The sequence below is a fragment of the Clarias gariepinus genome, chromosome 17, assembly GCF_024256425.1.
Source record: "Clarias gariepinus isolate MV-2021 ecotype Netherlands chromosome 17, CGAR_prim_01v2, whole genome shotgun sequence".
NCBI lineage: Eukaryota > Metazoa > Chordata > Actinopteri > Siluriformes > Clariidae > Clarias > Clarias gariepinus.
In genome coordinates this window covers 19660619-19676057 of record NC_071116.1, presented here as the reverse complement: position 1 = coordinate 19676057, position 15439 = coordinate 19660619, and the positions used below count along the sequence as shown (strand labels likewise).

The 15439-nt window shown below is 37.9% G+C and overlaps 1 protein-coding gene across 2 annotated transcripts in view; it reads right to left on the bottom strand.

The window, feature by feature from the left end:
• wrn (WRN RecQ like helicase) overlaps positions 1–15439 on the bottom strand; it is a 38619-nt gene that overhangs the window by 3075 nt on the left and 20105 nt on the right. Inside the window, exons 19-34 of one of the 2 annotated variants that reach the window (XM_053515951.1) lie at positions 14881–15062; positions 14619–14720; positions 14232–14324; positions 12155–12296; positions 11856–12026; positions 10644–10738; positions 8935–9001; positions 8774–8841; positions 8586–8664; positions 8310–8422; positions 7492–7606; positions 6370–6507; positions 5737–5899; positions 5389–5585; positions 2691–2831; positions 841–984 (exon numbers count right to left, since the gene is read on the bottom strand). In XM_053515951.1, the coding sequence (XP_053371926.1) occupies positions 841–984; positions 2691–2831; positions 5389–5585; positions 5737–5899; positions 6370–6507; positions 7492–7606; positions 8310–8422; positions 8586–8664; positions 8774–8841; positions 8935–9001; positions 10644–10738; positions 11856–12026; positions 12155–12296; positions 14232–14324; positions 14619–14720; positions 14881–15062 (2010 nt within the window). The remainder of the gene's footprint in view (positions 1–840; positions 985–2690; positions 2832–5388; positions 5586–5736; positions 5900–6369; positions 6508–7491; positions 7607–8309; positions 8423–8585; positions 8665–8773; positions 8842–8934; positions 9002–10643; positions 10739–11855; positions 12027–12154; positions 12297–14231; positions 14325–14618; positions 14721–14880; positions 15063–15439) is intronic. The other variant, XM_053515952.1, reaches the window with a different exon arrangement.

Below are 15439 nucleotides of genomic sequence, written 5' to 3'. Positions count from 1 at the left end.
TACTTGAGCAACTACTTTATGTGCACCGCATCCAGCTTTTTTATTTTTTCTCTTGTTTTTTCAGTCTAAATGTTAATGATGTTCGTGTAGCAGAACAGTCCTGTCCTTTGGTTCAGATTTGGTTTAGATTGTGTGTTACACTTTTATTCAATCACTAGAACGCTTATCCTGTACAGGTCACAGGATGCCTAGAGACTATACCAGGGGCTTGGCACACACACTATGGGCAATTTGGTCAGTTCAATTATACTGTGACTAATTATACATAAAGCAAACAAACAAAACAAATAAACTATGCCAAAGTTCCTGAACCGAGACTATACTGTCAAGATGCTCACGGATCTCCTGAGTATGATTGCTGTCTGCTCATCTGCTCATGTGATTGACACTAAGGGTTGATTTTAATAAACTAAACACAGCACATTTGAAAAATTGTAAGTATCTGATAAAATCTTTCAATTTTTTCATGACTCTAATCTATATTTAATCAGTTTAATATGCTTTTTATATGTATAAACAAGGTATAAATAATTATTGCATGTATGTTATTCTTTGCAGCTATTTTCTTCTAGTTATTAAAGCTGGATGAATGTCAACCAAGGTGACTGGAATATTAGGCCACACCTACGCAAACCGCAAAAGGTTTACTGAGCAAATTCAGACAACTATAAACCTTTGAATAAATGCAGGTTTATATATAAGAATTAACTAATTCTGTAATTATTTACATAGACACTATTTACAAAGCTGTTGCTGCTTGTGACCTTTATGTTTGCAAAAGTACAATAATGTTAAGTAGAGGTGAAATATAACTACGGTTTTGTGCATTTTGAGGAATACCTTAACCGGTGAATCACTAAACAGGTCTTGAGTATCCCGGTCCAGGTTCTCTTGGTTCCAGGAAGCCAGTTCAATTCCACTGCTTTTAGAAGGCCGGCCATCTTGTACCTCACACTGAGCAACACTTCTGGTTGTTCCTACATCCTGGACACAGTGTATGACAAAAAACGCTTTACTATAGACCCCTTTAGTGATGGTAAAAACAAACAAGCAGATGAATATGAAACCTCTAGTCGGAACTAAAGGTTATATAAAGAATCTAGTAAAAAATTGTATGTAAACTACAAAGAAACTGAAGGCCTAAAGTTTCTTGATGCTTACAATTTATTTTTGGGCATGATGCAACATCATAAACAAATTCAGCCAGCTAAACATAAATCTTAATTAAACTATTAAATGCATATTTAATTCACTTATAAACTTGCTGTCTACTGCACTTAGCAGATGATGCAGGTGTTGTAAAAATGAAACAAGCCAGACCATTCAGCCCTGCATATCATCTACTTCTGGCTTAGAAACGAGTCTTGTTTGGAGAGCATGCGGCGAAGCAAACGCATTTACAGTATGAACTCTTTTCTGACTCAGCAACAAGGAGGCGAAATGGTTTCAGACATTCAATTAATATGATATAAAAATCAGGTGGATATTTATTAACAGTGATGCACAATGAGGAACTTACACTCACTCACTCATCGTCTATATCGCTTTATCCTGTATTCAGGGTCGCGGGGGCCTGGAGCCTATCCCAGGAAGCACGAGGCGGGGTACACCCTGGAAGGGGTGCCAATTCATCGCAGGGCACACACACACACGCTCATTCACAAACTACGGGCAATTTGGTAACACAAATTAGCCTAATCAGTCTTTGACTGTGAGAGGAAACGGGAGTACCTGGAGGAAACCCGAAGGGCCTGGAGAGAACATGCAAACTCCATGCACACAGCCCCGAATTAAACCCAGTACCTGGACCGCCACCGTGCCACCAGGAATTTATACTGTAAGTATAAGTACACGCCCTAATTTATTACACAATGTAATGATAAAGTTTATTTATTTATTTATTTATTTATTAATTTTTTTTGGACAAAACATGGTTACCATTGTAAATATGCATGGAAATATGTATAAACATGTATTAGCAAAAAAAAAAAATTTTTTTTTTAATTGCAATTTTTAAAAGATTAAACATTTTTTTTTACTAAAACTATACAAATATTAATGGAAGTTCTAACATGGGCAAAGCGTGACTAATATTTTAATTACAGATACAACCACAACTCTCAAGCGATAAAATGTCATGAGTGTTGTGGGCGTATCTGTAATTAAAATATTATGCAGCAGCATAAAAAGAACCAGTGGTGGCCGGTCAATAAGGGGTGCTGGGGCGCCGCTTCTTAAAGTTACTCAGAAAAGGAATGCTACTTTAACATGTAATTATTTAACATAATAATTATTTATTTTAATAATGAAATAAAGTCATTTAGTCACAATATTCTGCTGTATTTCTTAATATAATTTATTTAAAAGAAAAAAAACTAAACAAAACTGTATTACGTTTATTTGTGTTCTAGTAGAAAAAAAAAGAAATTAAAGAGCTTGGAGCAGATCTACCTGATCTTCTAATTAAGCAGCGGTTAAGTGATTGTGGCCGAGCTCACACTCAGTGCTTTTCCAGCACTTCTTACAGCTATTTACAGGCTTATGGCTATTAAAAGTTTAATTTTAATTTTGTTTGCATGCCCTTAGTTAACCGATCTGCTTTTAAAATGCCAATAGATGGATGATCACAAATTAGTAACTGACTGACAATAACTGGCAAAAAAAAAAAAAAAACAAGGAACAGATGATACCTCAGGCATTGGAAGTTCACTAAAGAGCTCATCGTCGCTCATGTCCATATTGTCCATATTGTCCAGCTCTGGTTCCAGCTGGTGAGTTCTGAGCTCTGAAGTGACGGCTTTACCAGCACCATCTGCCTGGTCGAGCTTTTCCTGAGTGATTTATAATACATCAGAATCCACTTTATTATTTACATTATTTTATTTATACAACCACTGTTTACATAGACTGTATGTAAAGGCACATTGGTCTCCTGAAAATTAATTTTTGGTGCGATGAACGCTTCCGGCACCTTTGGGGGGGAAAAAACAGGTCTGCTGTAATCAAAGTGAAAAGAGGGAGCAGATGTCTGACCCCGCCTTTTTCTACCCATCCCCTCTCTTAATGAAGGTTTTAAGAGGTAATAATGTTTACATGTAACAAGAGCTCAAAGGCATTGCATTCCTAAAGCGCGGTGTATGTAAGAGTTCCACTCATTTCCTGCGAGAATGCATCGGGATCAGTGGAGCGAACGTTATTGTCTTTTTGTTCTACGGTTTGCATTTAAACAGAATAGCAGAAGAAATCCGGGTATGTTCAGTCAACATGTAATGGTCACATTCCTCCAGAGGCGTAACAAATCGTGTGACCGTGAAAGTAATTGTAATGAAATAGCAAAAGTGGCAAGAAAATTTTAGGAAAAAATTAAAAAAACCAACAGTGATCCTTAATGCAGTTGTTGGTTGGTGGTTTTTTTTCCCCTCTAGACAATAAGAAAATTAAGAACAAAGCCAGACAAATGTCTGGAGGGAGCGCTTCTCAGTAATTATCAGCTCATCCATATATTACTGACCGACGATACCACAGTCCCGCCTTCCTGATTTTTATTATCTCATGAGAAAGAGGTTGCAAATTCACAGGTCAAAGTTCACCCACATGTAGTAAAAGTAGCTCGCTTTCACTTCCCACATATCTTTCTTTAGTTAACTGACTTTTCCATTAGGCAATTTTTTTTTTTCTAAACAAACCGGAAACCATAGTGTTCTTTTGCATCGCCGTAGAAAGAGGACTACAGCTAATCTACAGACTACTTTTGGGACCTCTGGACTGGGGAATGTTTTATTTTTGCTCTAGAGCCACAAAGCTAAAAAGTAAAGCTGGGGGATACACTAAACGATTTTAGACAGGATTTTTGTTTTTTTTGTATAGGACTTAAAACTGTTCTGAGTTCGTCCTAGTCGGCACCAGTCAGCACAAGGTGCAGCCAATTGGCGTGGCAAGTTGGCATCGAAAAAAGTAAGTGTATGAAGGGGTCAGGCTTGAATCGGCATGCGTGTGAAAAGAACAAATTGGGAACAGACTCCTCCTGACACAAAACACAGTACATCAAACGTCTGTTTTTTCAGTTTCTGGACACTGTCGGAAAGTGTACACTGGTCACCAACCTGAGTGTACCGTCAATAGCCACTGAACACAGATGAGGCAGAATGAGAGGCTGTCATTCTTGCATCCTTATCTGTCTGTTTATTTTTTTCCTTTTCTTTGTCTTGAAAGTTTATTCCTGCTTTCATGTGAGTTTGGCATGTTCGGTTGACCTCAGTGACAAGTCATGTAGTCTACAATCCCTCATCTGGCACAGTCACTAAGTGCATGATCCACCGTTTTTGAGTCGTCATAAAACAATCTGTGGAGCCAGTCGAGTAGTGTATAGTCCCAGCCTTTTCTGAATGTCTTAGGACTTTAAAAGTCGTATAGTGTATCCACAGTTTAAGGGAAGATTATAGCCTGGACACTAAGAAATGAAAATAACTGGTCACCAACGGATACAATATCATGATACCTTGGTGCCAAGTCGACTAAAATTGCGATTCTATAAATATAATGATTTTAGAAATATTTCATTTCGATGTTAAATTTTTCCCAGATTTTGTTACAATTTTAAACCTTTAAAAAGTTTAATAAGTAATGTAATATAGCTAATTCGTTATACCATTTGTTTTTTTTACTTAAAAATCAAGCGCAAGATTTAAACAATACAAAAAAACTTCGAATACATGATTGGTGTAAGCGTATAATTGTAATTGATTGGTGTAATTTGGGTTTTTTTAAACGTCTAAATTATTGAAAATATAACAACATAAAAATGTTTCTATTGTGCCACTTGGAAGCTTCTGCGCCTGGTACAGAATCGCTTATATCTGAGGCTGATCGGCTGATCACCGTGACGACCAATCAAATGTAAATGTAAAAATTGTTTAAAAATAAATATTCTGGAGTCAGTAAGGAAATACGTGAATCGTGATTCATACCTGAATTGATCACCCCTAGCCCCCCTGCCCCCCCCTCCCATCTCTACTGCACACCTAATAGCCTTAGCACTGCACTTCACAACTGTAGGTCTAAATCATCACCTACTTGCCTTAAAACACAAATCCTAAGGTGTATGGAATTATTGCATTATAGCTGATGAAGAAGGGAGAAAAATGTAAAATGGACGCTACTATTGTTTCCGGCTAAACCCTCGTCCTTTTGTCCCAACAATGTCCTTTTGTAAACTGAAAGCTTTAATGCTTTCAGGTGAAAGAAGTGCAGGACAACACTTTGCTGCCCTCTGCTGGCACTGTTCAGAATTGAACAGATTTTATTCTGACATAATGCTGTAAAAAAAAAAATGCAATGCAGTGCTAATATGGTTAATAAGGAAATGTTTTCTGGACCAGCTGAACTCACAACACGATTAGCATTGGCACCGGCACCAACACCAACCTGAGGCTCTATCCAGGTGATGTGGTGCTGTTTGGATGGCAGGTTGACAGGCTGTGGCTTTGGAAAGCCTTCATCCTGTAGCTTAGCAACACACAGCTTGAGGAGAAAAGTGCTGATGTCCTCTGGCACCACAGCTCGAATGTTTTTGAAGTCACTGAGATCTGCAAAATAGCCAGAAATGAAAGAGACAGGATTTGACTTGACTTTTTATTTTTACACAGAAATCAGCAACATATACAGCATTTACATCGTATGGCTATATGATGGTAAAACAGACATTTTCTATATGTAAGCATCAGATCTCTTCGTTACCTGAGCTGAGAGGAGGAGAGGACAGGATGTGTGTGACGGTGTTGAACAGAGACAAAGACAGACCGGCTCGCTCTGTGTCCAGAGGCTGGCCGGCTTTCTGAGCCTGTAGCAAATGAGATTCCACCACTGCCATGGGCAAGCTTCGAGCATCTGCTACTTGTCTCTGGACATTCACACAAACAGAAAGGACAGGGGAAAAAAAGAAGAAGAAGAAAAAAAAAACAAACACCCCAGTCACCAGAAATGCAAAAAAAAAAAAAAAAGTCAAATAAATCCGTCAGCCACACTACTGTTTCAAAAACAGAAATAAAACTACTATAAAACTATTAAGCCAATATTTCTAATGGTTAACAATATAAAAAAAAAAACAATAAAAAAGTAAAAAAGAAAAATGCCTTTTCTATCCCACTACAACTTGATAAAAAGGCATAACATTTTTAGCTTTAAAAAATTCACTTGACCATAAATAATATTAAACTAAATAAATCCTGTTCATAGAAACTCTAAAAGCTTTAAGAGGTGACGTAAATTATAAATCATTATTAACCATCTTTCTAAATCTTTCTACTATTTGTGCATTGAATTATGACAATTTTTTCCTATTTAATTTTTTCATCAACACCTGAATCGTACCATGCTTTTGCAATCACTCTGGAAAAGCCTATAAGTTATGGCCACGCTGTCAGAGAGAGACTGTGCTGGTGGTTTTCCTGTCTGTGACCTGTGTGCCTGTTCATCACAGGAAGTTGAAGAGCTGCAAGTTACAGCCTCCTACGTAGGAAAGAGTGAGAAGGTTCATATGAGCAAATGCATAATACCACAAATTCATTTCACACCAAACCACACTGACACACACATTGGAATATTATAAATAAACACTGCTAGAATTACTGGAGATGGGTTACAAACTGTCCAACACATTATTAAAACCTGGGAGGATAGCGCAGAAGAAATGTGGTCAGAAAAAAGAAAGATAAATAAAAAATCAAAAATTCAACGCTTAATCACTTGGTAAAGTTGCATTGTAAAAGATTGACGGTAGTTAAACACATTAGGTATGTTTGATAGACAAAGTAAGAGCATTTTCACATACAAAGGATAAGAACCCGCAGATAACATAGATGGGCGTAAGATAACCATTTGTTAGTGAGACTCATCAGAAAAAAAGGCATAAGATGCATAGCGGAAAGCTAACGATTTTATAGCGCTCACTCAAATCGGCCATGCCCCTAATTATGCAATAATTTTACGGCTTAATGCAATTTTTACTGACTGAGTTTTATTAAAACCTTCACCCTTGTACAGTTGTCATAAATGAGAAAAACTAGCTATGGAGACAAAAAACATTGTTGTACCAGGCTGCATATGTTCCTGTCTGAAGTTGGGCTTTTTTTTTTTTTTTTTTTTTTTTTTTAACATGTGGGTTTATGGAGACTGATTTGGTTTTGGATCCGGCTCCTAGTGTCCTTTCAAAGAAAATGTAAATAAAAATTTTTAGGACTAAAGGTTGTCCCATGGTGGCAATAAAATCAAGTCAGCTGATTTTACAAGGAATGTACATTAAATGACCAGATTATCCCATCAATGGTGTTTTTCTTCCCTAATTGCATGGAGATAACCAAGACTCAATTAATGAACAAGTAGTTTTGGGAGCATGTGGAATCACACAAGAATTGGCCACCATATGCCATTTTTCTGTCCAAGTAGTGTATATATTACTTTAGTATTACTAAAAATAAAATCAGTGAGGTTTACCTGCAGGCTGTGTGTCTCGCAGAAGTCTGTGATGGTCTGGAGTAGAGGAGCCAGCATGGCTGCTTTAGCCTCTGACACACCGTCTACCTGCTTCAACTTGGCTACAGAGCAGGGCCTGGTACACACACACACACACACACACACACACAATGCAATTAACAAACTAATGATGTGGATACAAGTCAAGATTGTCAGTCTCACCTGATGAATTCCAAGACAAAGTCAAAATTTGGCCTCTAAAACATTCATGCAACCAACCTGCCTTTTGGCTGTGGTCGTGCATAATGTAGTTTGTATGCTTGTATGTTTGCTTGCATTAATACCAACCATGCAGTGGCACAGCATATACGAGCATGTTTGCTAAACACATGCATGAATTACCACATTTACCCTCTTATAACGATTTCAGAATGTCCATTCACCAGGTCTCGTGAACATGACAATGATTTCAGTGCACTTCAGTGCCCGCCCCCCTCTGTTAAACCTGCTGTTATACTTCTATCTCACCTATGCGGTTTGACTATGCGAGGACTGACGCACAGAAAACTACAAATCTAATCACAGTGCCAAAACTCGCGGTGAATCGTGATGAACCGCACTTACAGCCACAAAAACGTAGGTGAGATAGGGGTATTAGTAGTTGACAGATTATTAATGTGCAGCTGACAGCAATTATGTGAACATGAACCAAAATTTTAAAGAAGTGTTTCCAAAACGTTGTAGTATTCACACCATAAAGAACTGAGACTGAGAGCAAACTGTGATGGTGCACAGCAGTTAGTATACGTGTGTTTCTGTTCAACGTAATTTTCCCATACCTTAGCTTGGCCAGGTCCAGGAGGATTTTGTTGGTGGCTAGGATGGCAGGAGGGATGTCCTTCATACTGGCTAGCTTTTGCCGCTCAGCTACCAGCTTGCTGTACAGCTCAGCCTTCGAAAAATCACAACATACAGAGAGACATGATAAACAGAGATGTTGCATTTCCTTGATATTAAGAAGGAAATATCTAGGAAAAATAGAAATAGTCATAGGAAATAGGAAAAGTCTAATATCTATCCAACTGATGTTTTGGGGTATAAAACACAAACAGTACCTGTAACTCCATTTCTCTTGGAGAGACTGCAGGAGGCTGAGGCATGGCTTTGGGAGCAAGTGGCGAACCAGGAACTGACCTGCGTGGCAAAAAAACTTTATTATTCACAATTTAAACATACTGTCCTAACCTTACAACAAAAATGCGGCTAAACTTGGACATAATCTCATAAAAAAAAAGTATTATACCTATAATGTGCCACTCTGTCATTCTTGATCACGGCACTAGAGTCCACCTGGGACCTGAAATTTGTTCTCTGCAATAGACAGAGAAAGTATAAAAGACAATTACAGTATAATACAGTACAAAAGCCATGAGTGATTACCTGACTACATTTATTTACACTAACCTGACTTGTACTTGGTAGGGCCTGGTCTCGAACACCAACCACAACAGAATTCGAAAATTGTTGTTTCCTTAAAGCAAAGATAAAGGACACAAACACAAATCTGGGTGCTTTTGAACTTTGCAGTTCCATGCAAAAAAGTATTTGATTTTTTATTTTTTGCATATTTGCCACACTTCAAATTTTCATATTTATACAAAGAGTAACCTGAGTAAATAAAAAAAAAAATGCAGTTAAATGATGATTTCACTTACTAAGGGAAAAGCGCTCTCCAATTCCAAATTATTTATGAAACATTAATTGCCCCTAAACCTAATAACTGGTTGTGCCTCACTTGGCAGCAACAACTGCAATCAGTGTTTGCGATAACTGGCAGTGAGTCTTCCACATCATTGTGGGGGAATTTTGGCCCACTCATCTTTGAAGAATTGTCCTAATTAAGCCTCATTGAAAGGTTTTCGAGTATGAACAGCCTGTTTAAGGTCCCGCCACAGCGTCTCATTCGGATTTAAGTCCTGACTTTGACTAGGCCAGTCCAAAACCTGAATTTTGAGGGGGTTTTTTTTGGATCATTGTCCTGCTGCATAACCCACCATTATATACGCTCTCACCATTATATATGGCTTTGTAATCCTTTCCAAATCGATACAATTACTTTCTTCCTTATCTGTTCTTAAATTTCATTAGATTACGGTATGATGTGTTGCTTTTTTCGACGTTTTAGCATGGTTTACTTTATCAGTCAGGTTTTATTCAAGTGATTCAACAAGTTTGACAGTAGCCAGAGTGTGGCTGGTGAAATTTAACCTAACTTTCCAAAAATGTGGTTAATCACAGCAGCTCATTCATGATTTAGCCAGGGGGGAGCAATTATTTTTTCATATTGGGCCAGGTAGGTTTAAACAGCTTTTATCCCTAATTAATTAAATCATCATTTAAAAACTGCATTTTTTTATTTACTCAGGTTATCTTTGCGTAATATAAAAATAGTGTCATGATTCCAATCATTAAGTGTGACAAATATACAAAACAAAAAAATCAGAAAGGGGCAAATACCTTTTTACAGCACTGTAACTTAAAAAAAAAAGAAAAGACAACACTAATGCACTAGAAAACAAGAAGAACAACTAGTTGGAGTCTTTGTAAAAGCACTTTCATGAAAGCTCAAAGCAAAAGCCTATTTCCACCAGGTCAAAAAGTACTTTCCATAAACTTCAAACAGTGTGTGTCTGAATCATCTCGCATGCCTCAACTGAATTTCATGTCTACGTGCATGCTTTCATGTTTCATTTAGCGGCATATGGTTTTTCTCACGTTCACCACTTCCTTCAGATGCTATCAGAGACAAATAAAATAAAGGCTTAATACAGAAACCCTAAGGCACCTCGCCAGAACATGAATGAGTAGCTGAATAAATCAGGGCATAAGTGAGAATAAATAAGTGAGCAAATAAGAGCATGAGTGAATCAGTGAATGCATGAGAGCAAAAGAAGGAGGGAAGACATTTTCAGAATGAGGTAAGGAGAAAGCAAAGAAGAGTGAGAGTGTACAAATGAATAAATCAGAGCTCGAGGGAAAGAGTGAGTAAATCAGAGTGCGAGAGGAAGAAGGAGGAGAGCGTATGGTTAAATAGGCAAGGTTTAAAATATGACAGTGATATATAGCGAGCAGGTGATGCTGTAAAACTCTGTCAGGCAGATATTTATACTTACTTTGGCACATAAACTCTTGGACACAGATCCCGGTTAGGTTGAAGAAGGAGAGTTCTGTGTTTCTCATCCTGGGCTTTGCTTAGCCACGTCCTGCCCTGTCATCACACCATTTCATATCATGACCATTTTTATGATCTTAATCACCTCGAAAAAATACTACAAATATACACCAATCGGACATAACACTCTGACTCCCTGTCTAACACTGATTAGATGCCCCTTTTTCCACCAAAACAATAATGCACTTTGTGTTCTGACACCTTTCTATCAAAACCAGTGTTAACCTTTTTCAGGAATGTGAGCTACATGGTCCAGCCATTGCTCTGCACGCGCACCAGTGAGCCTTGGCCGTCCATGACCCAATTGCTGTTTTACTGGTTTTCCTTCCTTGGAACACTTTTGGTATGCCCCGTCCACTGCCAACCGGAAAAATCCCACATGAGCTGCAGTTTTTGAGTTGCTCAGACCTAGTTGTCTAGCCATCACAGTAAGTCCCTACCCTTGCACATTTCTTCTCCTTCCAACACATCAATTTTCAACAAAGGTTTAACTGCTGCCTAATATATCCCACCTACTTTCAGGGGTCATAATGTTATGGCTGATTGGTGTACATTTCTGTGCAAAAGACTTGAGCCACCCCTCATTTGTTCATATTTTGCTTTTTAATGTCGTTTGGGGTACAGTCCTCAAGGCTCCCTGAAGGACTTTTTTACCTCTCAGTTTCAGCTCAGTCCCTGTACCTGAGGAGTTTCAGAGCAATGATTTTGTTTGGTAATCCACACAGTAACCCCTGAATAATTCAAGCACAAAACCTGAAGGCATGAACCAGTGAGAAACAGGTGCAGATGATGACGGATGATCAGGCTGGTGATTAGTATACTGGTGACGCTGAATGCTGAGTGGTTGGAACAGACGAGAGGTGGTTGGAATGAAGTTGCTACTGAGGTTGTTACATGAACAACCAATTTTTTTATTGTATCTGTAGGCACTTTAAAACGTGTTGCAGTAAAACATTTGTTGCCATTTCATACATTTAATCTAGATCATTTAACTTTATAATTTAATACAGAGAATTTAGGGATGGTTCAAGTCTGTTGAACACACTGTTATATGTACACTGTACACATTTTCTTCTAATGCTTAATGAAAATTGTGTGGCCATATTGTATTGTGTATCACTTGAACTAGACTGGGTGCTTCAGACAACCGTACCTTGGGAGTGAGTTTACAGAGTGTGCTGAACTTATTATAACCAGAGGCTTCCATTAGGTACTTCTCACTGATAAGTTCCCGCCCGAGCGCCCTCCACCAGGCTTCAGACATGCCCTTGCCTGTGCCGAACAAAGCGTCTTGCCGAAAGCGCTCTGGAACTCTCTGAGCAGTCTGCAAGAATCAAATGGAGAGGCGTAAAAAAAAAATTAGCTTTTAAAAGTTTTAACCAAATGTTCTATTAAAGAGGCGTGTTGTGTATCCTTCAGCAATGACAGTGGTGTAGGTGTGTTGAATCTTACCGAGCCACGCAGGAGTAGTACGGGAGCTGTGATGCCAAATTTTTCTCCCATCGCTTTCACTGCCCCCATCAGTTGGAATGCGTACACGCCAAACTCCTGAAAGTCCTGCTCTGAACAGTCCTGGCTCTGGCTTTTAACGCTCCTGAGAAAGTCACATCAATATGTTATAGCAGTGACGGGAGAATACTCAGTAAACATGTCAATGATGTTTATAAGATCAAAATACAGAACAGTACAGGACAAAGTAGCCTCGATTATAATAATACGTAAATCTAGTCGACATCTTTTTCAAATGTAAGCGTTAAGTTGCTAAGTTGAAAAATTCTTCCTTAGATATGATAACCAGATCTCACTTATGTGTAGTGTAGTTAGCATACACAATTACATACTGTAAACACCAGATCCTGTTAACATTATCCTGTAATAATTTCAACTTATTCATTCAATACAAGTTGTAGAGTACAAGTAACTAGTGTTGTCCCAGAGTACAATCCGAACCAGACGTGGGAGTTTCCGAAAAAGGTTCTGAACACCTTTTCAAATACTCGCTTTGCTAGTGCATGAACCCTAAAACTGCTTTGCATGTAGAGCACATCCGTAAAGTAAACATCAATCCACTCATCCATCCAACGTGCAGTTAAACTGATGAGATATACAGGGTATCAGTGAACTTGAAGGTCTTTCTTTTTTTTAATAAGGAAAAATTAATAGATTATTACATGCAGTTGTGCCTAATGGAAACGCCATAGGCTACGTTCAAACTACCAGCGTGAAGTGACTCAATTACCCTCAAGCGACACATATCTTTTTTTTTATTTTTTTAGGGTTGTCAGAACACACAAATCTAATGTTTTTTCAGATCGGATCTGGGTCACTTGATACGCAGTCATGTGACTTGAATGAGAACAGACAGATAGTATTTCGGACGACTCTTCGTCTAACTTTGACTAACTGCTTGCCGTCATCCAGAGCAAAACCCCAAGCATATTTTTGCTAAAATTGCAACATATGTCTGAAATGAATGAGTGGTCACACAAATACGACTGGTTTTAAACCAGATGGTGTGAGCAAAGTCATATTGACGTTTCCGAGGACATACACATTTACATTAGAGTCAGATAAAAGTCATTTGTAATTTTGAAGGTGACCCATCAAGATGTGCAAATTCAAACTGATCAATGTGCCCTCTAATGAATCTATTTTACAGTAAATACGTTTCATTGTGCCTGGAATTGCCTTGTTTTCATTTGTAGGCTCTTTGAGGTACTTCATTACCATGGCAACGGCTCGTAAACAACAAGTGATAATACTATTAGTAAACTTGCAATGTGGGTTTCGCAAAAATACTTTAAAATAAAAGAAAAAAGAACAATAATTATTGTACTTTTAAAAAGTTTACTTGTCTCCACAAAGGACATCAATATGCTACATTTGTCACAGTTTGAAAGGTAGGGATAAATATTTTAGAAAATGGCAGCTTTGGTAGCATTCAGAATATTGCAAGCGTGTTTGCATATAAATGCAACTTCATGCACAAAGCAGTTATCTTTTACGAGATGCAGGTTAACCTACTAAGTTCATGTACTTAGATTTCACAGGGTACCTGAACATGTTAATTAACACTGCCAGGTTATTATTAGATTATTTTAATACAGTATTACTCTTTGGCTATTGAGGTTAGACTGCCAGGTTAGCAAACACCAGACTTCTTCGACTTATCAGACATTTAACTCATTAAAGAAGCTGTCTGCAAAAATTCCAGATGATGAGGGAACACACAAATACACTGACATATACAGCAAGTGACTGGATGATTATAGAGTAGATGATTGTAGAGAGGGGAAAATGAGAGTAGGAAAATGACATGATGATTATACGAGAGTGGGCGAATATTGAGAGAGAAAGAATGAAAATAGCTTTGAGGGATTACAGGCAATTGGATGATTATCAAAAGAGAAAGCTGATCAGAGACTAGAAAACCATGCAGGTAATAGTTTATAGTGAGGATAACTGAAGTATTTGATGTTTTTGTGATAATAAATAATTTCAATTGATTTTTCTTTTTTTGTACACATACCCAGACTTGCAGTTGTCGCAACACTTGCTGGTTCCCAGTATACCTGAAGTGACTTTTCTGAGCTGTTTATCCTCGAAATGTGACAAGATTAACCTGCAAGAGTTGATTTAGCTATGAATAATTAGAATAAAAATATCAAAAAGATTAGAAAACCATAAATATAAATAACCATATGGATAGCATGTCTTTTCACATAATTTCATATTCTGACTCCAGTGAGTTATAGAATAATATTGTTTATAGATACAGGAATATTCATAAAGAAAATGGCCAAAAAAAAAAAAAAAAGTAAGTCCTATTATAGAACCAATACAAGGACAGGGTTGTCAACCCAGCATTTACATATGTAAATAAATCAGAAAATTTCCAGCCATGTAGTCAACCTACTTCCTTCTGCACTTAGTGGAATTCAAATATTTCTCCATCTTGGCCATCATTTCCATTTTGTAGCCCCTGAATCGCTCACTCCTCGTCTGGCTGAGAAGAAACCTGTGGAAAGCTAAGTCTTAGTCTCAAGATGCATTTTGATTAAATAAAACTAATTTTAGTAAAGCATTACTCTTGAATTGGTAGTTATGACTGTGCTAACCAGTGCAGCCAACCCCCCCCCCCCAAAAAAAAAAAAAAAAAGGCATTAGAAAAGAGTCACCTGTTGAGTGCCATGTCACTTTGTGTCCAGAGGACATGGCAGGAACTGGGCAGTCCGTCTCTCCCGGCTCGTCCGAACTCTTGATAGTAAGACTCCATCTCCTTTGGTGCTCCGTAATGAATTACTTTTCTAATATCAGGCTTGTTGATTCCCATTCCAAAAGCTATGGTAGCCACCACACACTAGGTTCAGCACAGAATTACAGTTTTTATACATCAATGAATGACTTCATCAGTCCTGGTCTATAGGTGGGAAGGTTTAGTGGGTGGGATGGCTAAATATTTATTATACAGTGCTGTGCAAATGTCTTAAGCCCCCTCTCTTTTTTTGCTTCCAAAGAGCCAGTCTTTCTTGTATTTTTAATGTGGTCTATGGGAATCATTCTCCAGGCGTCCTGAAGACTTTTTTTTGTCTCTCATTTTCTATTCAGTCACTGTACCTGATTAGTTTCAAGGGAATGTTTTTCGTTTGTTAAGCCACATAGCGACCTATGAATCATTTAATCATAAAAAACATTTATGAACCAGAGAGAAACAGGTGGCGAGGATGACAGACGATC